Source organism: Colobus angolensis, unplaced genomic scaffold (genome assembly GCF_000951035.1).
Source record: "Colobus angolensis palliatus isolate OR3802 unplaced genomic scaffold, Cang.pa_1.0 Scaffold262, whole genome shotgun sequence".
Taxonomy (NCBI): domain Eukaryota; kingdom Metazoa; phylum Chordata; class Mammalia; order Primates; family Cercopithecidae; genus Colobus; species Colobus angolensis.
Window position 1 is genome coordinate 5,215,578 of NW_012115844.1, and position 24,407 is coordinate 5,239,984.

Genomic DNA, 24,407 nt, shown 5'->3' on the forward strand with positions numbered 1-24,407 from the left:
TGCCTGGCAAACTGAACTCAAGTCTTCAGAAATTTAGACCAACAGTAGGGGAACTCTGGATAGAAAGACCCAGATCCCTCAAGAGCCTGGGAAGTGAAACTTCAGTGTGGGCCACTGCACAGCATGCTTAGTCTTGTATCTGAGAGGTGTCGGTGAACTCTTTAGACTTGGTTCAGATCACTACTGGAAGCCAGTGGCGTGCACATCGTCATTAGACTTGAAGTTCATTAGTCTTGAAGTCGGAATTTCGTCATCTAGCCCTATAGACACCAAGATGCAGAACCAAGTTCAAGTGTGGCAACCGCCTTACGGATCGCCACACTGAAACTCAAATATAATCACTTGGAGTCACCCCCTTTACTGCATATTTACTTCTGCCTTTGCCAAGTGAGATTTTACAACTGTGGCTCCTATGTTTAACATGTTGAATAAAAATGTAAAAGAAGAAACCTGTGCCAGAGGTCACTTAACATCGAGATGTGCATGCAACAAGACCAAGGAAATACATTTCTCTACTCAGCAGAGCCCCCAACCCAGGAAGCACAGACACCCGAGTGTGGAGCTCTGGCTCATATAAGCCAAAGTGCCGGGCTCTCCTGCTCAGTGATGTCACTCCCAGGTGGGAGTCACTGCCTGCATCTCAGGATACAGGCCCTTCTAAAGGACAGTAAGAGACTCCCCAGTGCCATCCTCAAAATCTATCCTCGAATCCAGAGGAGCCAGTGGCTACCTTTCCATCCTAGACCCTGGCTAAAGGGGAGTCCTTTGGCGCCACCTGGTGGGCCACCAGGCAGCACAGACAAGGAAATCTGCTTGGGAGCTTCACAGTTCGACAATCCCCACCCCAGAGAGGTCCTGTGCCCGTGACAAGATGTGAATCTTTACAAGTCAACCCTTCTCCTGGGAAAGGGGGCACAGACAACCTGTTAGAAGAAAGTGAGCCACGCTTGAATTTAGAATAAGGGATGGGCAGGGCCACACAGTCAGCATAGGCAGTAGGCTGTGGCTCAGATGGGGCAGTAACAGACCTGGAGGCTCTACCTTCAGTGGCCCAGGACAGCTCACCAGGGGCTCAGCCTGGGAAGACCCTCCCTTTACCGTCAGAGGTCAACAGCAGAGGGTTATCGCCTCCCTGGGTAGTTCTAGGTTCACTATGCACAGAATTGCCCGTTTTCCGATGTAATACCTCTTAGTAAACGGTGGTTCAAGGAACCCGAGTTATGTATGGTTATGCTAGCTAGTGTAGGAAAGGATAACAAAAAGGTCAGTTGTGAAAGACAGGCATTGAAGTATACTGAAGAGCCCTACCAGGGTCACTTCCTAGGACAGCTCCCCCACCCCCAGTCCATGGTCCAGCATTCCCATCAGATCCCTTTATCCTGGTGTCCCAGAGCCCACCTCCAGGCAACCAGGACTTCTGTCCACATCTCCTGGGGAGCCGGATAGCTCATTCACCTCCAGGTACAGTCAGACTCCTGAACCATTTCAAGAAAAGCACAAGTGCTAACTACCAGTAACTGGACACTGAGCAAGTCTGAACCTGTTCCATCTCTCCAAGTTTGTGTCTCCTAGTCTCCCCCATCGATATTCATATCCAGCACATCTACTGCTGGGTCAGTCTTCCTGGAGCCTCAAGCCAAAAATTTCCAAACTTGAGTAGGCAATGTGGTATGTAGACCACATTAAAAAGGCTTGCTTTTAAAAAGCTCACTGCATAATGTAAGTGTTTCTAAGAGAACCTTTAGAATTCATCATGAAAGTGTTTTCTGTAACTCGTTCCCTTCCTTAGAGGTTACAAATGAAAGTGCGTATGTGGAGGCACAGAAGTATCCATGCTTTCCGCTCCAAAGTGTATTAGCAAGTAGAGATGGGCCAATTTGAAAGCCTATACCACTTTCAGAATTATGACAAGCTCAATGTCCAAAAGAATGGCTTCATCTTTATGGCACAAAGATACAGTCAAACAGATGAATAGAATAAGCAGCAAGTTCAGGGGACGGTTGTCAAACCCACTGCCACTGGGCTTAGATGAGCCATTTCGGAGTCTGATAAGAAAGCTATGCTTAATGGAAGAGTTCATGCTTCAGAAGTTTTCTTCAGTCACAGTTCACGCTATTTGAAGTTCAGAAAAGCAGGACTGATGTATGCGATACTGATGAAGAAAACACCCTGGTTTGTTTCCAAGTTGCTTTCATAGCCCTGCCCAGCCAAACATCCCTACAAGCAGAACCACATAGCCCAGCCCCCAACACATCTGGCCCTTGACTGCACAATTCTGGAGATCAGGCTGGAGATGAGCAGGGATGCTGGAGGGAAGTTACTATTTGTGGGCCCCAACTGCCCCCTCTCTGTGAGGGAGAAAGGCTGAATCCTCTTCACCATTCCCTGCCAACAGTCTCTTCCCTGGGACATCATAGCACAAGGACTGACAGAGCCTCTTCCCTGCAGTCCAAGAGAGTCTTGTGAGTTCTACAGGAGCAGATTCCCATTCGGAAGCAATCTGCCAGCCTTCAGCCTCCCAGGAAGAGTGCTAGATGCCAACTCTTTGGAGGAGATGCTCTTGTCTATAAGGAGGGATACCATGCCCAGGAGTGATAAGGGCACCCCATGGTCAAGTCCTAGGGTCAAGGGGTAAGTCAGCAGGCCATAGGAACCTTCCTTCTTCCACATGGCCAATCCTTGTGGGCCCAACTGTGTGCCTTCAGATAAGCACACGGAGCTTCTTACCCAGGGTGGCCCCCCGGAGTTGGGGGCCTGCTTCTAGGAGGCTCCCATGTTTAGAACATCCTGCTTCTAAGTAGCAGTTGCCTGTCAGGCTGCAGGTGACTACCCAAGATGCTCCTGGGACCCCTGCACAGTGTCAGTCTAGGGAAGTTAGGGTGTCAAGAGAGGCCTCCATCCACAGGGATTTTAGAGACATGCCCTTTCTATAAGATAAGCCTGTAACATCACTGGTCACTAACACCAGTTAGGAGCACTCAAAAGCCTGAGGAGGAGGAGGAAAAAAAAAGACCCAACAACACCAGCAACAAAAAAACCAAAAAACAAACAAGAACAACAACAACAAGCAGAGAACTACTCCAGGCTTAGGAACAGCTGCCTAAGGAAACTGCACCTTGCCCAGAAACGCCAAGTCTAGCAAAGCCAGGTACCACATGTTCAGTGCAGAACAGAAAGGGTCGTAAGTAACGAGACACTGAGTAAACTCAGCCTGTTCTGTTTGCCCGTGGATAATCATCCGCTTCAAAACCTGAAGTCACCAAAGTAAAGGCATCTTTGAGAATTCGATGTCCAAGTTGGGGACCGATTTCTCAAGTCTGATCCTTCAGGCACCAGATCTGAGGACTGATGGATCCCCTTTCAGGTATTCTTTGTTACCAATTATTGAGTTTTCCCTGAAGTCAGAACAGACCTAACAATGTGGGTAGAGGCTTGTGAAGCAGATACACTTCTAATTTCAATCGTTACTGCCACGTGGACTGTAGGTGTGATAGGGGATTTTATTCAGGCGCCTCAGGAATTAAGTCTTCCAGCTAGAACCACCTCCAGAAGCAGTTCCTCAAAAACCTAAGAATTACCATATGATCCAGCAGTTCCACTCTTATTTACCCTAAGATAATTGCAAAAGGATTGAAGCAAACACCTTCATGTCCAATGTTCACTGCAACACTATTCGTGACAGCCAGAACACGGAAATCAACCCAATGTCGATACCAAGAAACCGACATCTCCATGCAATGGATTGTTAATCAAAAGCTGATATGCAACAATGTGGATAGAAATTGATATGAACCCATTATCTTATGAAATATCCAGAATAGGCAAATTTATAGAGAGCAAGTAGATTGGAGGTGACTGGGGGTGAAGGGAGAAGGAAAACATTACTACTTAGTGGTTGCAGTTTCTTGGTGGGGTGAAGAACTAGTTCAAGTCAGTGATAGATGCACAACATTGTACTTGCGATGTCACCAACTGTAAACTTCAACATGGTTGAAATAGAAATGTTTTGTTCACCCAGTCATCCCTGTATCCTAATACCTGCCCCTCCATGCCTCTGCACCTGCAGGCCATGTCGAAGGATGCCGTGAATCTGGTGCAGATGAAAGCAAACTTTGCAGCCGGAGCAACAGTCCAAGCTCATACAACTTGTCAATAAGATGAACTTACGGAAGCAGGAGTTCGTGCAGAAGCACCATCAGACCCTCTTGGCGTCCATTAGGACAGCTGTCACCGTGTTTAGGGAAAGATTCCGTGCCGTTGACAGACCGGGACACAGTGACAGCCACGGTGGTTGGGCTGACGCTGCTGGCTGGCTGGCAGGGTCTACTCTGCCAAGAATGGAACAGCCGCCGGGGCCGCTTCATCGCGGCTCGGCTGTGGAAGCCGTCCCTAGTGAATGAGAAGTCCCGATCACGGTGCTGGAGGCCCAGCGGCACCCCTTCCAGGTCCGCCAGCAGCTCCTCGGCCCCAGGACGTGCTGGAAGGTGTTGTGCCGAGTCCCAGCCTGGAAGCGCGGGTGCGCGGCATTGTCATAGCAACAAGTAACACTAAGAAGGACCGCAGCCCATACGAGAACGTCTTGATGTACAGGCCACCAAGCACAAAGAAGCTGTTTTCAAAGAATCTCGCCCTGAACTCGGACATGGACTACGCCATCATGACAGGCGAGGACGTGGCCCTCATGGGACGGGAAGGCGTGACTGCCATGCACGAGCTGTTTGACTGGGCCAATACCAGCCGGCGCGGCCTCCTGCTCTTCATGGATGAAGCGGACGCCTTCCTTGGGAAGCAAGGCGCTGAGATGAGCAATTACCACCTCAGAGCCGCGGAGAACGCCTTCCTAAACCACACAAGGCAGCGCAGCAACAAATTCATGCTGGTCCTGGCCAGTCACCACCCCAAGCAGTTTTATGGGGACATCTGCAACCACATCGACAGAGTGGTTCATTTCGACCTGCCGGGGCAGCAGGAGCGGGAGAGCCCGGTGAGAATGTCTTTTGACAAGTATGTTCTTTAAGCCGGCCACAGAAGGAAAGCGGCGTCTGAAGCTGGCTCAGTTTGACTACAAGAGGAAGTGCTCAGAGATCGCTCGGCTGACGGAGGGCATGTCTGGCCAGGAGATCGCTAAGCTGGCTCTGTCCTGGCAGGCCAGGGCGTATGCCTCCAAGGACGGGGTCCTCACCGAGGCCATGATAGACGCCTCCGTGCGGGACGCCATCCAGGAGCACCAAGAGAAGATAATTCCTGCCGAAGGCGGAGGGGCCTGGGCACGGGTTAGAGTGCCCCCTTCTCAAGTCCAAGGCGATACCCACACCTCATGGACCTGGCAGCAGCTCCTTCCCCTGCCTTGCTGGCCCCTGCACATTTAGGATATGCTCCTGGGTGCAGTATGGGCTGTTCCCAGGGCCGCTGTACACCAGGATGTCTTGCGCTGGGGGTTGGTCGTTCTGCCCCCTCAGGACATCCCCCTCTTGTGGGCCCTGGCTAGGGAGGGGCAGGCCTCCGTCCTGCTCCCCAGGAGACTCTTGGGAGACTCATTTTCCATCTGGCTTAGAGGAGGAGGAGGAGGAGGGGGAGGGCTTTGCAACCCAGCCCCTGCCCAGGCCCCTGGGAGGGTGGGTGCCGGCTGAGCCCCCGGGGCAGCAGGAGCAGGGCGGGCAGGGTCTTTGTTCTCACTCCCACAGCAGAGCCAGATGTGGGGGCGCCTGCTGGGACTAGACCAAGGTGGGGCAGCCTGAACACTACTTCCAACCGTGGCCAGGAAGCAGCGAACCTGGCCGGCGTGTCTGAGGCCACACTCTCAGCTGGCTGGTCCAAGCCTGTGGCTGGAGCTGGTGTCTGTTTAGCTAATGCAGTCCCACAGTTGCAAAAAAAAAAAAAATGTCTTGTTCAGGTTCATTTGAGTTTAATATTTCGGAAAAAGCAGCTCACCTACTAACAGGGCAAGCTACTGGCCAGCAAGTACAGAGCTAGATAAGAGGACCGTGTCACAGCGAGCAGGGAAAAGTACCTGCAGGAACAATTTTGACTATCTGATAACTGAGTAAAGGCTCAATGTAGTCTAAAATGAGCTCAGACTCCAAGGACCATAATGACTTGGGCTGTATTTCCAGGAGCCCCACACCTAGTCTCAACTGAGAATGGAAGAATCTCATGCCTCTGGCAGGGGAAGGTATTTTAAAATATACCCAGGACTCTAACAAGGATTGTGGGCTACTTTACACAGGCCCAACCGACCCGGGGATGGGAACACAAGCTCCTGCTCTTTTGACCATTCCTGCCTCACTTAAGTATTTGAGGTAATACTTAACCAGGAGTTTTCCAAGATTAGGAAGCTCAAATCCAAGTAGTATAAGCAAGACATCTACACCTAGAACATAAGTGCAAAGTAATCTAAGAGCAAAACCTGAGTGATATGGCAGGACCCAGCCCAGGGTCAGAGGAGCTGTGGAGCCTACACTCCCCCACGGGCTGCTGTGTACTTTGAGGCCACACAACCACAGGCAAGAAGAGCTCAGATGCCAGGAGGGTCAAGACATCCAGAAGGCTTTCTGGAGACAACTCAGCATAATAGTTCCAAGAGCCACCATCTCCCTGCACCTTAGGCCTGCATGCACTTGACCCATTCCATTATCCACAGGAATCTTCCTTCTACCTCCAAAGATAGTGGCAACAGCACCCGTGAAGAGCACCCCAACATCTGAAAGCTTAGGTAAGAACCGCCTCAAATTCCTGGCATGCCAGCCCCCAAAGCACGTGCCCCTTGTGTTCAGGGTGAGGTGTGATGTGGTCTGTTGGGAATTCGTCTGGCAGGACTCCAGTACATTCCACAGAGCACCCAACTGCTGAGGGTAAGGACAACCCCGAGACAGGAAGCAGGCATACAGGATCAGACAGCCCTGGTTGGGTCCACCAGGCCAGGGACTAACAGCAGACAAGCATCCTCTCCAACCCTACTAGGGCTGCATAGCGACTCTTGCCCTGGATGCCTCAAGTCAGGCTCCACTGAGATTGGCAAGGGAAGAAAGGGTTGAAAACCTCACTTCCTTTCAGTCATTGCAGTGGGCTCTCAAGTGAGGACAGCAAACAACTCTAAAGTTAATCTTATCTGATGACAGGGTATTCAACTGCTGAGACTATAGTAATCCCCCATCGGTGCAAAGACCACGCGGCTCCAAAAGGTGTGCCTTTCTCTATTCTCTTTGACAACATCCTGGGACAACCCTCGGTAAAAGAGCCCCATCCAGCTCAGGGACATCTGTGGACAGCCTCAGGCCTCCAGGGACCCATCAGTGAGGAAAGCCCATGAATAACCACCACCCTCACCTATATACCGATTCTATTGCCAAGAGACTTAGGTATCATCTCCACGGACATGACTTGAACACCAGTCTGATGTAAGAGGTCAAGCGACAGACATGGAGTTAGAGCCAAGCCCAGTGAAGACTAGTTGGAGCTGGTATGAAGTATCTTCAGAAATCTATGTGGGATTATGAAAGTCAATGCAAAGCCACTATGTGATAAAACCATTTTGAAGTAGATACCCTATTGGAAGAGATGAAATTCCTGTCCTAAGATCAGTTCAGCCAGAAGGCAGCAACAGCTGACGAGTTTATAACCACCTCAGGATCAAGGTCATTAGAAGTCTGGAGCTTGGGTATCAGAAGTGAGTCATTTGCCCCCTCTTCTGAGGGCCAGATCTATGACCCACCCCTCCTTCCTCATCACTTCCATCTCCTTTTCCTGGCATCTTGAGACGGAGTGCACACTGAGATGAAGGATCAGCAGGGGTATGGAATCCAGGAACATCCCAGACACAGGTGGTCACCCAGGAGCTAATAGCCTCATCCCACTCAAGGTAGAAGAGTCCTTAGCTCTTGAAGGCCCTCTATTGATCACTCTGTCCACCATGAAAGATGACCAGAGGAACATGGCCCCTCCCATGTGTCCCTGGTCAAATTGTCACCCTGGTATACTTGGAATCCTGGGATCTAGCAGTATGTTAATTCAGCTGTACTTCACAGGATACTGAACCCTAACCCTCAACACCTCCAGAAGTAGTTGTGGGATGTTTTTAGATCCTAAACACAGACAAAAACAAGTCTGTCTTCATCAGCACTACACTATTTCCCTGCCTTGAGCTCCCAGTCAGGCAGCAACTACATTTAACAAGGTACAACTTTGACATTCATCAGGTGAGAAAAACCAGAAAGCTGGAAACGAGGTCACTCACATGGCATCCTTGCATAGTAGGGGATGCGGTGCAAGTTCCAAGAAAGACCTGCTGTGACGGTATTCCTGCTGCATCCTGTTTGAGCCCCTCTCCCCTCAACACCCAGGGACCACCTTGAGAATGCTTCCTAGTCTGTGCAGCCTAGGAAGCTGGCTGGAGATAAAGGCAACTCTTCCGGAAGCCTGCAAATTCTGATGCAAGTTAAGGACAAGACCAGACCAGGAAGCAGCGTTGGAAGTGACTAACAGACTTCAAGGCTGCTGAAGGTTGTTGGCAACTCAACAGGTACCCAAGTCTCCTCAGTTCTCAATAGGCTCAGGACATAATGGAGACTGTCGTGTTTCCTGTGATGACAGGCTTGGGCTCCTGCCAGGTTCCTTTCCCGAGCTAGGCCAGGTGGCCTCCTGGTGTTTCCACCCAGCTTGTCTGCCTTGGGAAAAGTCTCAGCTGAATCTGCCTAGAAGGGGGTCTCTTTCCTAGCATGAGCCGACTTCATATCCTTTGTGGGAAGGGGACATCCAAGCCCTGGACTACGAGCTGTCAGTTTTGGGGACCCAGGCATCCGCATGCCCAAGGCAAGATTTCTGGATTAGGACATCCCCCCGGTTCAGCAGCAGACACCTTATGCTGCAGCCACCCCACACCCCACCTCAGGCTCAGCTCCAGGACATCTCACTTTAAAGGCAGGCAGGCAAAAGTGGGAAAAATCCCACGTCAATTGGGATGCCCCCCAGACAGCTGGTCAGCACCACCCATAGAAAGACACCCTGCTTGGTTATCAAGCCACAACATCAGTCATGGGCTGTCACTCCAAGACATCAGGCAGTAACACCAAAAGATAACCAAGCTTATCAGTGATCCCTTTGCAGGCAGGTCCAGGGGCTTGACAACTCCAGCCTGTTTCACAAGGGGGCAGCAAGGCTACCAGACCTAAGCACCCCACAGGACACATCCTCCCCACAAGGGGCTGAGCCAGTGCTGGACTTGTCCGGGGTGAGATTCCCAAGTATGTGCTGCCGGTAGGATCAGGGTCACATAGGACATCTTAGTAAGTCTTGTCCCCATGTTCAGCCAGGTCACAAGTCTTGGTTCTATATATAACATGTTCACTAGCATCTCATTCCATGGGGAAACATGTCCAATTACACCCCAAAACTAAGCAGACCTGGCACCCATTTTCCGAGTTTAACTCCCAAAAGGAAAGTCCTTTTCAAGGCATACAGATCCTGCCCGCCTCCCCCCCCCCACCCCGCTGCAGCCCTTTCCTAGCAGCTGCCCTGCCTAGAGGGCCCCCACCCGTGTCCACCTGCCTCGGGTCCTCATTGCCTCAGTCACAGTAGGCCAGAAATCCAGGTTTTCAGTGTTTATGTCCCTCAGCAATTCCAGAACATGTTCCCATTTGAGGCCTGGTAAGGACACAGCTTGGCATCAGTTCAGTCTTGGAGTCACCAATCCACATGAGAGAGGGGCTCAGCATAGAGCCTACCCAAACACTAAGACTCCAGAGGACATGGATGGAGGTGGGTGGAGGGAGGCATTCCTTAAGTGAAATACTGAAGGCAGCAGCTCACCGTCTGCCCACCTTGCCCAGGTGCCCCAGCTCTCCCAGGACAGGACTCCAGCTGATCTCGTCCCATCGTGGTCCAGAGTCTCACCTTGTCAGATGTTTGCTGGTCCTGCTCCCTCCTGTGCTGAGTTGACTGCTCCCCACTGGCTCTGACTGGCTGTGTCCTCAGGGCTGCCCCAAGTCCTATCTGGGACTCTCCCTTCCATACCAAGGTCTTCAAGGAAGATGACACTTCAGAAAGCAGTATGAGCCCAGCTAAAAGCCTTCCTTCCTTAAAGTGTTTACTGAAAGAGCTGGGCAGGGGAGGTTCCGTGAGGTCAGGCCATGTGACTAAGTTAGACTGTACCCTTCCCCTTTTGGAGGCATTCCTTCTGGTTTTCTTGAACTTACCTCGACCTACATTCATTTTACATCTCATTGAGGCTGAGCATTTCACTCAAGCCCTTCAAAAAGCTGGTAGGATCCAGATGCCTGCAGTCGACTTGTGTTTCTGGATCTCTTGCCTTCCCCCACCACTTCTTTGGACCTGCCAACATCAGGTCACATTTGGAACAAGGATACTGGCAGACAAGCAAACCATGTATCCTGAGTAAGGAGGAAAGCTGGGGCAGGTCCCTACACTTCCAAGGCCACCTGTGTCCATCCCCACACCCCTTCCCAGGCCATCTCCTTGCAGCACAGCCTTTTTAACCGACATTCCTGAGATATAGTCTTGCAACGGACTGGCAAAGAATTGGAGCTTAAACCAGAGCAAGAGCTCTGCCTCAGTCTCACCAGCACAACCACTGTCCCCATAAGTCACAGACCTGACCACTAAGTCCCAAGGCTGCCCACATCCAACTCCCACACAGGGTCCCACAACTGTGTTCCCATCTTCTGTATAACCTGCTGCAGAGTGAGCACAGTGCCCTGAATGTGAGGATTCTTAGCCCATCTAAGGGGCCGTGAAGGATGACGATTCCTCCCAGTGGGGCATAGCTTTCATCAGAGGCAATCGATCTAATGGGATCTTCACTGCTGTCATGCAGGAAGAACTAAATCCAATCCAACTGACAGCAAACAAGAGGTGAACATGTTAAACCCCAGCAGGATCTACTCATAGTCCAAACTGAAAGGTAGAGAGCATTCCACGTGGCTTGCCTTCCATGTTGCCCTCTAGTGAGGGTTCTGGTGACAGCTCACTCATGTTTACTACATGTTGCATGGGGAGAGTTTTACTGGGTAGGAGCTCAGGTTTATTCCCTCAGAACAGCAGCAGGCAGCTTTTCCATAAGGATCTTCATACTGGATAGCCATCTCTGAAGGGATGGGACCATTCCAAGTCCTGCAGTCCTGGCCTTTGGAGTTTGTCCCCCACGGCAGCCCCATCTCACATTCTCCCATGTTTTTTCTCTCCATCTGCATCCCCTAGAATGTCTCGAGATGAGTGCTCACTGAAGGCTGTTCACACTGAGGACATTGAAGAATTTCTCTCAGTAGCGGCAACTCCGATTATGGAATAAGAAACTACTGGAGTCTCAGGAACTGTAAGTGTCCTTCCTGGTCTGGCTCACAGCACGGGGGGTGAGGGTCAGACTTGGTCTGTCTCATTGAGCCCCCAACCAAGAACTCCATTCTGGAGGCTCAAATGTCTGTATGGATTACATGGAGAAAGGCCCAGCAAAGCCCTGCTCTTTGAATTCCACAGCCACTGCCCCAACAAAAGGCTACTGATTCTTATAAACAGCTGATCAGCAGTCCAGCATCCCTGTGTGATGGAGGCTTAGTGACAAGCAGGGTCTAGGTATACCCAGACACAGAAGGGAATCAAATAGCGGCTGCTCAGAATGACAAGTAGGGTCCTGACACAACCAAAAGTCAGCTCCCCTCACTGTGCTTGACAGGACAGAACACCCGGAAGTCCCAGACTCCAGCAAGGCCAAGGCTCAAGAATGAGGTATACCGATTCAATCTGCTCCGAGTGCAGCATCCAGAAGAGTTGGCCAGCCTTATGGCGGAGCAGGTTTTCTGGGTAAATGCTATCCTCGGGTCAGAGTCCATGTCACTAGAATCAGCCTCCTGAGCCCTCTCCTGGAGGTCACCCTGCAGCCACACTGCATTCCTGCACCCATCTGTGTGCTCTCCAAGAGGTCACCCTGCAGCCACGCTGTGCTCCTGTGCCCACACTCGTGCCCTCTTATCCAGTCTGAACTGCCCCTTCCCAAGCACAACCCCTAAGGGCAATGTGGCTCCTCTCTGCACCACTAGCTCTGGGTGTGTGTCCTGGCTTCCCTGTCTCCCATTAACACAGAAAAGCAGAAATTGGCTCCAATTCTGACGTCTGCCGAGACAGGGTTTGGACCAGTCTGTTTTAACATCTAAGGAACCCCTTTTTAAGTCCAGCTGCAGCCTTGGACCTGAGAGGCCTCCAGCCAGAGCAATGTTTGCTACTCCAGCTGTTGGGGAGAGTCCATCATGGCTGTAACAGGTGACACCTTCAGCCAATTCAGCCCCTGCAGTTTGTGCAGCCCACATCTGCCAGAACAGATCAGCAGACACTACTCTAGCCAGCCCAGGAGGCTTCCTCTCCCAACTTATTTGCCTCCTGCTGTGAGATCATAAGAACAATGCTGTGGGGGCCAAGTAGGAAAGCCTCTGCCAGCTAGGAATTTCAGCCGGAACCGGGTTCTCCCCACCAAGACCTCAAGGGGAGGGAGATGAGGCACCAGCCTTCCAACACAAGCAGGGAAGCTCCGCTCAGGGGAGTGCACGTGAGGAAGTACACTGCAGGGCACCGTTTTCAGGGCAGCCACGCAGACCCAGTGCCAAGACAGAAGCTAGGACAGGTAGGAACTGCCTTCACTACCCACGCTAGCCTTTACTTCCTCCTGAGAACAAGATTAAGAGGGCAAAGTCTAAGGTCAACACAGCTCCCCCGCCAGAAGGGTGGGTAGACAGTCCACCCCCACGGAAGAGGTGAGTAGACTTATCCCTTCACCCTAACACTCCTGAGTAATTTCCCCGTAACACACACAGCAGCTTTTCCTAGGGCCAAGTACACACCACCCAGACTCTGGCACCAGATTTCCAAAACACATCCAGAAACAGCTTGTCCTATTGGTCAATCAAGAAGCTTAATTCTCAAAAGCCAGCACAGTTGTGCTGAGAAATGTCAGCATTAAAAGAATGCCAGAAACAGCTAGGCTTTCTAAAAACGAACAGTGATTACCAAGTTTGGCAGAGATTTGATCGTCACACGAAGTAGAGAGCTATGATTCAATCAACAAGAACTATGAGAAAATCTAGTAAGACTTCCTGAAGTTAAGGGTTCAAGTTCTTAAAATGCAGCAATTCAGTCATCTTTTCCATGTAGGATCTACGGTTTTACGAGAGTGAAGCACTCAGCCACACACTGGCTGGTTTCCTCATCTCTACATTGGAATCAGTGGTTAAGAGGATAAAATTCAAACCGCCTAGCACAGTCACTCATTCAACCCAAGTACTTACAATTAGCCTGAGAAGCATGAGAAATTATGCCCACAGTTCTCCAGAGAAGTCCCTGGATCTGCCGACTTGAGCGTGGCAGTCACCATGGCAGAACAGAAGTCATCCCTCTTGGACTCCGGGCCGACTAGAGTTTTCCTGCAGATTCACTAGCAGTGACCCCCTGGATCCCTGCTGCTCCATCCGCATAGCCCACATTAACACAGCTGCCAGCTGGATGTCCTGGGAGAACACGCGTTCCCCAAGCTCTTTGCCAGTCTGTGGGACTGGATGACACATGAGCCAAACTTTTAAGCAAAGTCTCTGGTGACCTTTCCCTGCCAAGGCATCTCAAAAGGCTTCCCAAGGACATTGTCAGGGAGCTGTAATGCCTCGTCTAGTCTTGAAGGCCCCAATTGCATCCCCCCGCAACCCTGTGGGCTATGCTTTGACGGCCAGCCCTCTCTAGTAAGTCCCCTGATAGCCCCTGGCACTGAGTGGTTCACTGGATGTGATGGTCCCAAGTGTCAACTTGACTGGATTGACGGATACAAAGTATTGATCCCGGGTATGTCTGAGGGTGTTGCCAAAAGAACATTTGAGTCACTGGGCTGGTGAAGATCCACCCTTCACATCTGGTGGGCACAATCCAATCAGCTGCCAGCTAATATAAAAAGGAGGCAGAAAAAACGTTGGAAAGGAGACTGGCCTAGCCTCCCAGCTATGTTTTTGTACTGTGCTAGATGCTTCCTGCCCTCAAACATCGGACTCTAAGTTCTTCAGTTTTCGCCAAGGTTTCAGAGCCATCGGACTGGCTCTCCTTGGCTCCTCAGCTTGCAGACAGCCTATTGTAGGACCTTGTGATCATGTAAGTTAGTACTTAACTATGGTATATTCTGTCCCTCTAGAAGCCCCCAATAACTGAGCTTGCACACACCTTGTACCTGCAGAGTAGTGGTCTGTTCCACCTGTGGTCTGCACACTTCCCCTACCATAGAAGGGTTTTTTTTTTTGCATCCCTTTAATGTAAGATGGAGTTCCAAAATGCCACTTCTACCAAGTCCTTCCAGGTCATAAGGGGTAAGGAGGCGCCCCTCTTGCATCTGAGCTTACCCACATTCTCTAGTTGGCTCAAGATTACCACCTTTTCATCTCCCTACAAGTAGGGCCTCACTTAGCGATTTGAGGTCTTACACAAGGCCGTGTGATTCTACACAGAGTATTTGTGCTTTTCTGTGGACTCGGGCACCTGGTATTCCTGGGTCTTAGTCCACCCTTGGCCTTTCAGCTGAGACATCTTGGGTAGTTGTGTACTACTATGCTGTAGGTATTACAGTAATTTAATAGACACATGTTGATTTGTCCCTCACCTGGAGAACATTGTTTGCAAAGCACCTTGATCTGTTTCCAAGTCTCAAAAGCCAGTCCTGCCAATTGTCTGGTTTTTATAAGTGAGGTAGACTCCGGTGTTGAGCAAAGCTAGAGCTATCAATACCTTGGTCTTGTTAGACTGATAGTTGCAAGACTCACCCACATTTATACCCTGTATGCATCTGGGTGAAGAGCTTTCCACCTGCAGGACTAGATTAAAAGCTTGTTCCAGATCAGCTCAAAAGGACAGAATGACAAGGCCAAGTCTAAATTTCAAAGACTACGTGCATAAGTGACTTCAAGCAGCAGCTGATTATCAAGTCACTACCTCAAGTGTTTTATCTGGTATCCTGTGAAACCAGTTTTGATCGTGTTAGTGATTATTAGAATGGAAATTTTTATCTTCAAGGCCAAGATACCCCCCCTCCTTAAGCCTAGACCTAATTTACCAACACTAAAGTTTATATACTATCTTAGCCCTGTTAGTTCAGCCAATTCCCTTTAACACAAAGCATAACTTAGCTCATCATCATCCTTAACAAGCCAGAGGGAATTGGTTTGCTACCTAGAGTCAGATACAGCACTATGGGAACTTTGGGACTAATGCCTCAACATTAAAATGAAGACGTCAGTTTTCATTCATGTGGAATTAACGATAGCAAGTTGTACATTCTAAATCCAGATGATGTTTGTGCTGAGTAGGGAAAAAGCAGGAGACACGGGACATGGTTCCAAGGAGACAATCAGGGCCCACCTTGTGACAACTTAAGTGGTCTAGCTGCTGAGACTCGTTAGGATGACAGATCCCAGCGTAGTACACCCGGATCGTGCCATCACCTTGATATCTGCAGCCAACAGCAAGATGACCATGAACCCACACATCCTCAGTACTTGTGACCCTACAGAGGAGCTTGAAATGCAATGGATCTGTTTAGGAAAGTCTTTACTGCAGAACTTTCTCAAATAATGGGCCAACTTACACTTAAGTTGAGAGCATCACTGTTTAATAGGCAAAGTGTCTGGGAAAGCTACAACTTAAGTACTACCTGAAGTCACCAGCTACACCCAGATGTTTCAGTGGGATAGGGTTTCCAGGAGTACGAGATTGTTGATACAGAAGGATCAATTCTCATGGTACATGCAAGGGAGGCAGTCAGATCCCTTGCTACTTTGGTGGCTTCGTTTAAGTGACTGGTATCACCCACCACTCACCCTGTCCAAACCATAGATTCGTCCCTAGGCTCCTTTCCTCTGACATCCAAGGCAGTGCTGTGTCCCCTGCCTGCACGTCTCAGGCTTGCTACCCTCCCATAGGCCACCACTCACACTGGCCCAACTCGTGTCCCAGCTGCTCCATTTAACCCCACCCTCCACAGTGAGGTCAAAGTAGTGACGCCAACAAGTCAATCTGATCCACATCATGCTCGACACATCCTGATGGCATCTCATCATGAGGGCAACTGGGGACCCTATGAAGCAGCCCCAGTCACTCTCCCTGGCTCCCATTTCCAGCCCTACTTTCCATTCCACATAGGTATTCAGGGAGACTCCATTCCTTTGCCAAGCACATCACATACTCTGTACTCTTCACATCCTTCACACGTATCAACTTGAGACTCCTACAAGAGTCTCCCTGGTCTTCTCACAGGAAGGTCAACATGTTCCCAGTTTCCACAGTGCCTCCAGCCACCTGGCATGTATATGACAGTCAAGCACTTCCAATACAACCAGGCCTTAACAGCCTGTGCTTTTCCTTGTAACATACCGATTTCACAGAGAATAGGTTACTAGCACCAAGCTTCAGAATACTGCATTCGTGTCTGACCTTTTGGGGTTTGATAGACGCTCAGTCGACACGTGAGATATACATGACTTCAGATGTTCACACCCAATCCCACAGGTTGTGATACTCCAACATGATCGATGTGTCCTATTGTTGGCTTCACAATTCCTCCATGGTCAAGGGTGATACTCAGACCATTTGCCTGGAGGCCTCCTTTTGATGCTGGGTAGTGATGTGGAGTGGGAGAACATTTGGGAGGGCTGAAATAAGCTTTGTGAACCGAAGAGACACCCCGAGTGGCTGACAGCATCAGCTCTTACGACTGAGCACTTGCAGTTTCCAAGTTTCAGATGTTACAAGGAAACACTGAACGTTAATTTCACTATACTCAGCATTGGAAGACCATTCCTACAATTTGGGGAACAATGAGACCACTTTCCTATACCACCTAAAATGGGATTGAGAATCGTTTATGTAACAGTGTGCCAGGCAAGCACTAGGTATGTGGCTGACCTGCCAACACTCGACTGCCTCGGTCATCTCATCTGCAGGGCCAGGTCTTTCAGGGTCCACCCTCCCTGTCCCATGTGTGTCTAGAAGCCTCCATGGTGGCCACAATTGCAGCATCTTTCCCAATAGGACATAACTACCAATTTAACAGCTGTGCCCAAATGTACCTCGAAAAGTGAACACAGATTAAAATCCTTTTACAGAGTCCCTGCCAGCTGCCAGATATTCCAGAATGTGCTACTCGGTCTATCAGCCTCATCTGAGTCGGAGCTCACTCGTCCAACTTCCCCTTTGATGTGTTCCCTTATTGAGGAGCCTCACTTTACATGAGCCTGAGTTGCCTGTGTACGGGAGGCCTTTACTATCCACATCCCAGCAGTGCCATCGGGAGTGACTGGAGCCCACCCAGACAGGAACAAAGGGGGCCCGGGTCCTTGTCTTAGACCTAGGCCCAAGCCAGGGACATTGAGACAGCACACTCCTGGTTGGTTTGTGGCTACCACCACCCTCCAGTCATGCCTAGAAGCACAAGTACTTTTATGGGCACAGCAGCCGAGCTAAGGAACTGGTCCCAGAGTCCCCAAAGGCGGGGGAAGATGTCGAGCAACTCCTGAAATGCTCCAGTGGTTAAGGCAGCCGTGTGTTTTAAGGCCGCTGCATTAGGAGCATTTTAGGATGAAAGCCAGAACCCAGGGCAGGGAAGTTTTTCCATCACTTCCTCGGTGATTCCTCTGCCTGGCAGATGTAGTGCAGGCACCTGGCCTGTTGATCCAGGTTGTGCCCTAGTCCATAGTTTTTCCAAGGGCTAGTGCCCCAGAAGGGGTGGCAACACTTTACAGTGTGACCATCACTGCCAGTCAACAAGGTGGGTCACCGCAACTCAACTGCCTGTCTTCTCCCATAAGGCACTGAGAGGCTGCTTGTTGGGGCTTTAGGAATGGGAGGATGAGAGACAAGTCCCTGCCTTCACTGTAGGGACCCAGTTTCATTATCTCAAAGTCCTGTTTTCTCAGTGCGTCGTGACCTTGTTTAGGAACAGGGTGGCTGCTGATGCAATCAGTTAAGATGAAGTAAAACTCGAACAGTGCGGCCCCCTTCTGATAGGATCAGTGTCCTTTATAAACAGGAAAGTGGAGACAGGCACACAGGGAGAAGGCACGTAATGATGAAAGCAGGGATGGGATGGTGGTCCCATAGACCAAGGAGCCGAGATGCCAGCAGAGTACAAGAAGCCAGAGGGCCTGAAACATTCTCCCTCACAGCCTGGGAAGGAGGCAAACCCCACCCACCTTCATCTCAGATTTCCTGGCTTCTAGAACTAAATTTGTTTAAACCACCCAGTTCATAGCACTTTTGTTATGCCAGCCCTAGCAGACCAGTACAGCTTCCCAGCCACAAGCAGACCCGGATGACCACACAGATCCCCACTGCTGGGATGGGCAATGTCTACCCAGAATCACCACCCACTTGGAAACAGATCAGAGCACCTGGTTCACCAGAGGCAGAGCCCAAGTCCAAAGGAGGAAAGAGCTGAACAACGGATGTCCAGTTCCCTAGACCCATCTGTAGTTGGATCCCCCTCCCCTGACAGGGAGGCATGAGAATGGAGAGGCAGAGCATCCAGCTGGGTCAGTCTCTCTCCATGGCAACAAGTACAAGAGCCCTCTCCACTAACAATATATGTCCCATCCTGTGTTTTGCATAGGAGTTGACCCTTTGTCCACGTGTTGGGGTAAGCAGATTACAAAGGCAGCTAATAGCAGAAAAGTGTTTGGAAACGGCCAGAGGCCGCCGCCGCTACCAACGCACCAGGAGCAGCACTGGGAGGTGCTGGCAGGAGCTGGGATGATCTGTGGCTGCGTCAGGGCTCAAAGACCCTCAAGCACTCCCTGGAAAGAGGGCTGGGATCCAGTTGTGCGTAACAGTCTTGAACAGTAACACAGTGTTGAGATCTCGAGTTTCTGTGCCCACGGAGCAGAGGAAGGACCCAAGCACTCAGGCCAATGGGCAAAGGCCAGGGGCTCTGCACAAGGAGACTCGCTGCAGAAAGCCTCACTGACGAGAAGCTCTATGTTAGCAACAGGCACTGGCACAACCCTCAGCCCAGACACCCCCCCCACGGCACCACAGGATGCCCAGTGACCACGTAGCCAAGCCCCTGCACCATGAGCATAACCAAGCCAGACACCAGTGCTCAACAGCCAAGCACGTTACCTCTGACCATACAACTGGAGGCCAGCAAAGACCCAGGCACTGTGGCCCGAGTCAGAGGGAAAAGGCAGAAACACTAGGAGTCTAAGTAGCTGCCCCAAAGAGAAAGCTTTCAACTGGAGAGCAACTGATGCTGTCCTTGAACTTGGCCGAGAGCATGCCACCTTCACTGGAAAAATTGGTTATTTGCGGGCACAATTAAAACTTACATATCTGATCCCCATTTCAGCCCTTTCGCATGTGAGGGACAACTTAGTCTCTGAAAAGACCTAATCCGTTTATAGCTCCTCATTGCATCACTTTTCAACTCAGTGAAGTTCCAACACAACTTCCCTTCCCTGATTTAAGATGAAGGCCAAGGGCCCACAAACCCAGTGTCTGGCTCACAGGAAGTGCTCGCAAGTATGAGGGTAAGGAAACTGTTCCAAGGAAGAGTCCCGGGAAAGGACAGGCTGAAGCTCCCGACACCAGGCCTCACAACAGCACCACACCGAGTCTCAGGCAGCAGGGAGACAGGAGAATAGACTGTGTTCTATCACTCACGGGAGTTCAAGAGGAAAGAATGGGACAGAGGAATTGTGTAACTGGCCCCGAGTCCCTTGGAGCTACAGGAGCTTCAAAGTAGTACAGGACATGGCCTTAAGGCCTCCAAGTCTCAAGGCTGAACTCGTTACCCCTCACCGGGATCTTGATCAGACAAGTTTTCACTGCCTGAACGTATGGTTAAGAAATGAGGGTGACTCAAGTAGGATATATATTCCCTGTACTATGTTACTACAGTTATGCTGCTTATTAAGGTGTTTAGAAGTATATCTTCACTTCAGTAACAACTGAAAAGCTATGCCCAAGCTTCCACGACCTGCAGGGATTTCAAGCTGCTGCCGCAGCTTACAGGTGTTAGGTATTTGGCTTATTTGCAAAATCCGCTTTCCAATGGGCTGCTCAACTGGAAACAAAGGTATTTACAGATAGGCCCCAAGAAGGGATCCAAGTGACGAGTTCACTCAGGGTTGGAGATAATTCTGCCAAGGCACGAAATGAGTTAACAGGTTAACACTTTTGCATAAGGTTTATGCTGGCAGGTTAAGGGCTTTGTTATCAGTCCTCTGCCCAAGACATCTAGCACTTCTGGCAAGGTAGCCCAATTTCCAGTTCAACTCTGGAGGGACAGCCCAGGCCCCACCCAAGATCTCCAGGGGAAAGGTGGGTACCAGTAGCTTCTTTCACCCTGCATTTCACCAACCTCCCTAGTCTCACAGCTAGTAACAGACTATGGACTCTTGATCCAAGCAGTGATTTGAGAATTAAGATCTGAAAGCCTCACTGCATAGCCAAAAGCGTTACAACATTAACTCAGTGGGGAGTCACTTCCTACCATGTTTCAGACCCTCTATAGAGGCCTCACTGGCAACCACTCCACTCCCTGTGCAGATGGGAGGTGGAGGTGGAGGTGGCGAGACTGGCTTAAGGTGGTACAGAACGGTGATTTACTCGAGACACTCCAGAGAACTTTTGAGTATGACCTGAGCTTACTTATCAAGTAGCAGGGACAGGCCTGGGAAAGGGACTGAAATTGCTAGAGGGGCAGGCTGCCAAGAAGGCAGGGTCAGAGACAGGCTTCCCCCGCCCCCATACCCAACAGTCTTTAGTAGGGTGGGAGTTCAGTCCACAAGGTAAGCTATAGAAGCAGCACTACGCTTGCACAGGGCCCTTCCTAGGGGGTTGATACAGTTGAAGAAACAGGAAAAAGAAAACCCCCTTTTCCTCCGAGCCTGGACAAAACATGGAGGTCTGAAAGTGAGGAAGTAGCCTGACAGGCTTTGTAGGGAAGTTCAGAGCTGTCCTGTGGCTTTGTTCCTCCCTGAAGCTTCCCAGGAGCCTCACACATCTCTGATGTATTTACAATTTACCGCTCTAGAAGCCAGGACTCAGGTAGAGCGTGCTCAGAGGACAAGGTGCATTCCAGAAAGCCACACGCCCCCAGTGTTTGTCTTACATAAAAGCCTTCAAGGAACCAACTCGAAACTTGTTTTCCCTCCGAGGGTAAGCTGTCAAACAGCTCCTTAGCACCTGAGACCAATTAGCGGTTTGCCTGAATTACCCAATTCAGCTGGAGCTAGTTTACCCCAAAGGTAGTCAAAAGTTCAAGTATCGTAGCAGCTGCTCTAAGTTTCAAGAGCATATCGCTGCCACTTTAGAATTAAGTACAATTTCAGGTGATGCTTGTGTTGCTCACTCACACAACGAAAGGGAGAAAGAATTGCCACTGTCTAAAAAGCATGCCGTTCATCAACCAGGCACACCTGCATTGTTTCAAATTGTCTGGGTGGGCCCTGCACCAAGTGCTTGAGAAATAGGGTCCCTGCTCTCATCTCGGGCAGAAAGGGGAGAGTTGAGACACTGATGAACCCTGCAGTCAAGTAAACCAGTAACAAACCGAGTATAAGCTTGAGGGTGGACTGGCCTTAAACTGAGATTACCAGTGAAGACCCAGAGACAGGTACCAGAATGACCCAGGGAGACTGGCTCCTTGAGCCAGGCAGGGCCTCGGCACACCGGTCTCAGCAGCCCGGGGGGATTGTTCGGTCTCTATCTTGAGATCCAGGCTACCAAGGCTCAGCAGGCTTTTAAGGTTACCCTGGCTGCAGTGAGGGGCTCCAAGCAGATACAGATAAACTGGTCAGCAAGTGGTTAGGATAACCCAGGTGAAAGAGAACACTGAGCAGCTCTGTGCTAAAGATTCCATACATGCAGAGGTTTCTAAAGCAAGTCGATTTGGTGAAGGCTTTAACGTAAGTCGGGGGGGTGAGATCTCTAGTCAGGGCAGCTGGAAATGCAAGGACGCTGGTCACTGTCAGGAGCACCTAAGTCAGCAGGGGAGGGGAAGGCAAAGAGGTCTTATTCTGGCTGTGGTTTGGTGTGAGTAGGTGCCTTTCAGACTTTCCTATGGAGCTTCCCAGGAGACAACTAGTCCCAGAAAGGGCCCGAGAAGTAGCTGGGTCCCCAGAGATGTGAACCACTGGCGTATGCAAATCAGGATCCCCCATCCTATTAGGAGGTTAATGGCAGATACCTGAGAGCAACTGGCAGTGACCCTTACACTAGACACCTGACAGCAGCTTAGCCCACACCCTGGGAATGCAAGCACACCTGATCTGTATCAACTGCTTTATGAAGAGCAGTTCTGTCCAGCCGACTGCTCTGGGCCACCCTGTATTCAAAAGTTCCCTCCATACACCGTATGTGTTTGTTGGCTCTGGGTCTCTTCAGCCACTGGAACATGATGCCATCCTTTACTGAATTCAGTTGGGGCACAGCACAACAGGGTACACTAAACAAAAGCATGAGTGGGGACTAGGGGAGCCCAAGGAATAGGGCTGGATCCACAGGAAACATGGTTCAAGTGTTAAGAGCTCCTACACAGCTGAGACCAGCAAACTGAACTCGTCCCACAAGGAAAAGCCTGGAACATACCCTAGTGTTTCCTATCTTTTCAAACTCTTCATATTTCGTGCCACGTTCATAGACTCAAATGACGAAGCGCAAACAGCTCCCCCACCCCCCACTCTAAAACGTCTGCAACTCCAACACTTAACTTCCTTCGAAGCTAAAAAAATAAGCTGTAGAGCCCAGCAGCTGGTAGCTTAGGAATGTTTTACTCAAGTTCGACTCATTTTCAGTGTGAACTCCGGCAAGGCTTTATGCACAGGTGTAAAGGTTACCAGCTTGCAAGAGCTTGAAATTGGTCCTTAGTTTTCTTAACAGCCTTGTTACAAAAATGCACTAGCAGCGACTGCAGTTGTATCACTTGTTCTAAGGGTCTCATTAAGGTGGTTTGATAAGCTGTAAGTTATCGGAGCAGATCCAGTCCCGGCTTGTAGGCCGCTACGTCTGCTTTAGGAATCTTTTGTACAAAGACAACATTCTCCACGGCCCCTCAAGTTCGCTAAAGCTACCTTCATATCCATTACTTCCCGATTTACTTCCTGATTAACGGTTGTGGGTGGGGAGTGGGGGGGTCATCCCTTGGAGCATCTCCCAGGTGTCAGTTATTGAGAATCAGTAAATTAGGAACAGGGAAGGAGCAGCTGTGTTTGCAAAGGATTGAAGCTGCGATTTAGAATAAGACAGGTGACCCTTATCGAGTGACATTTGAGCAATACTCTCGAAGTACATAGGAGTCAGCCAAGTAGATCTCCGGGAAACTAGTTTCAAGGAAAATGGCCTACCGAGGCCAGTACCCAAGGCAAAGATAGATTGGGGGAGCGGGGGGAGTAGAGACTCAAGTGACCCAGAGACTATCACCCAGAGCCTAATGGACCGTTTATCAAGATTAACTTCTACTTCATGAAACTTGGAGCCCCTACAGACAAGCTAAGAAAGACTCTTCTACTTTGAAAGGATCACTCGGCTACCTGGAAAACAGGTGAGGAGACAGGCAACATGGCCACTAACCCAGGTGAGCCACAAGAACTATTCTACAGAAGTAGGTAGCAATAGACCTGGATACAACCCTAAGCAGAACATACCTTCCAGAGTAGAGCAAAGCAGGAACCACTAAGCGTGGGTTTTGCAACATTTAGCTACCCCCCAAGTGCTTTGCTTTCTCCTTTTACAGTCCTCCTAGCCCCTACAGCCCCGAGAAAAACTTGTACCCACCCTACTGAAAGGTGAGACTTGAAACTTGGACGCTTCACAGCCTGTTCTCCCCCAGTAACTGAGCCACTGCCCTGGTTTTAGAAGTGGGGCTCATTGTTTTGCTTTAGGAAATAACCCTTAGCTTCCTTAAAAGTGGTAGCTCCCCCGCCTCCCCCTCAAGGCCTTTCCCTTTTAAAAGCTTAACTTTTGAGAGAAACAACACGAGTTCAGACCTAACAAAGAGCAACCGCTACATTCTTCTTGCCAACAACTACTTCAAGAAAGGGCACTTAACCGTGCTTTGTAAGAAAAAAAATAAAAGCATCCCTCTCCTGCTTACAAAACCCGAGCAGGAGGGCTGGCGGCTCGTGAACGCCCGGAGCCAGTCACTAAGGAGAGCCCGGGGAGCACCCACCAAGCAGTCACAGGCACGGAAAAGGTTTTCCACGACCCCACCGAAGCCCACCCGTGCTTTCAGCGCCTATAGGACTCCGCAAAGAAGTTTCCCCGCAGCCCAGCCTCTCCCGCATACCCCAAGCAAGTTAGGAGGTACTCTCCCTATCCCCAGGAGCGTTCTGACGCTGCCAGCCGCCTGCGCCGCCTTTTCAAGGGTCCGCGGGCGTGTGTACGTC

The 24,407-nt window shown here is 50.3% G+C and overlaps 1 protein-coding gene across 1 annotated transcript in view; it reads left to right on the forward strand.

Moving 5' to 3' along the window:
* The first annotated feature begins 4,069 nt into the window (after positions 1–4,069).
* Positions 4,070–24,407, forward strand: part of LOC105515542 — a 29,093-nt gene continuing 8,755 nt past the window's right edge. Inside the window, 18 exon segments of the mRNA XM_011947365.1 lie at positions 4,070–4,101; positions 4,103–4,255; positions 4,257–4,408; positions 4,411–4,458; positions 4,461–5,014; positions 5,016–5,323; positions 5,325–5,451; positions 5,453–5,473; positions 5,762–5,834; positions 6,641–6,774; positions 9,611–9,642; positions 9,970–10,043; positions 11,684–11,811; positions 12,655–12,755; positions 13,428–13,539; positions 15,948–16,167; positions 23,756–23,807; positions 23,975–24,400. Coding sequence (XP_011802755.1) covers positions 4,070–4,101; positions 4,103–4,255; positions 4,257–4,408; positions 4,411–4,458; positions 4,461–5,014; positions 5,016–5,323; positions 5,325–5,451; positions 5,453–5,473; positions 5,762–5,834; positions 6,641–6,774; positions 9,611–9,642; positions 9,970–10,043; positions 11,684–11,811; positions 12,655–12,755; positions 13,428–13,539; positions 15,948–16,167; positions 23,756–23,807; positions 23,975–24,400 — 2,747 coding nt within the window.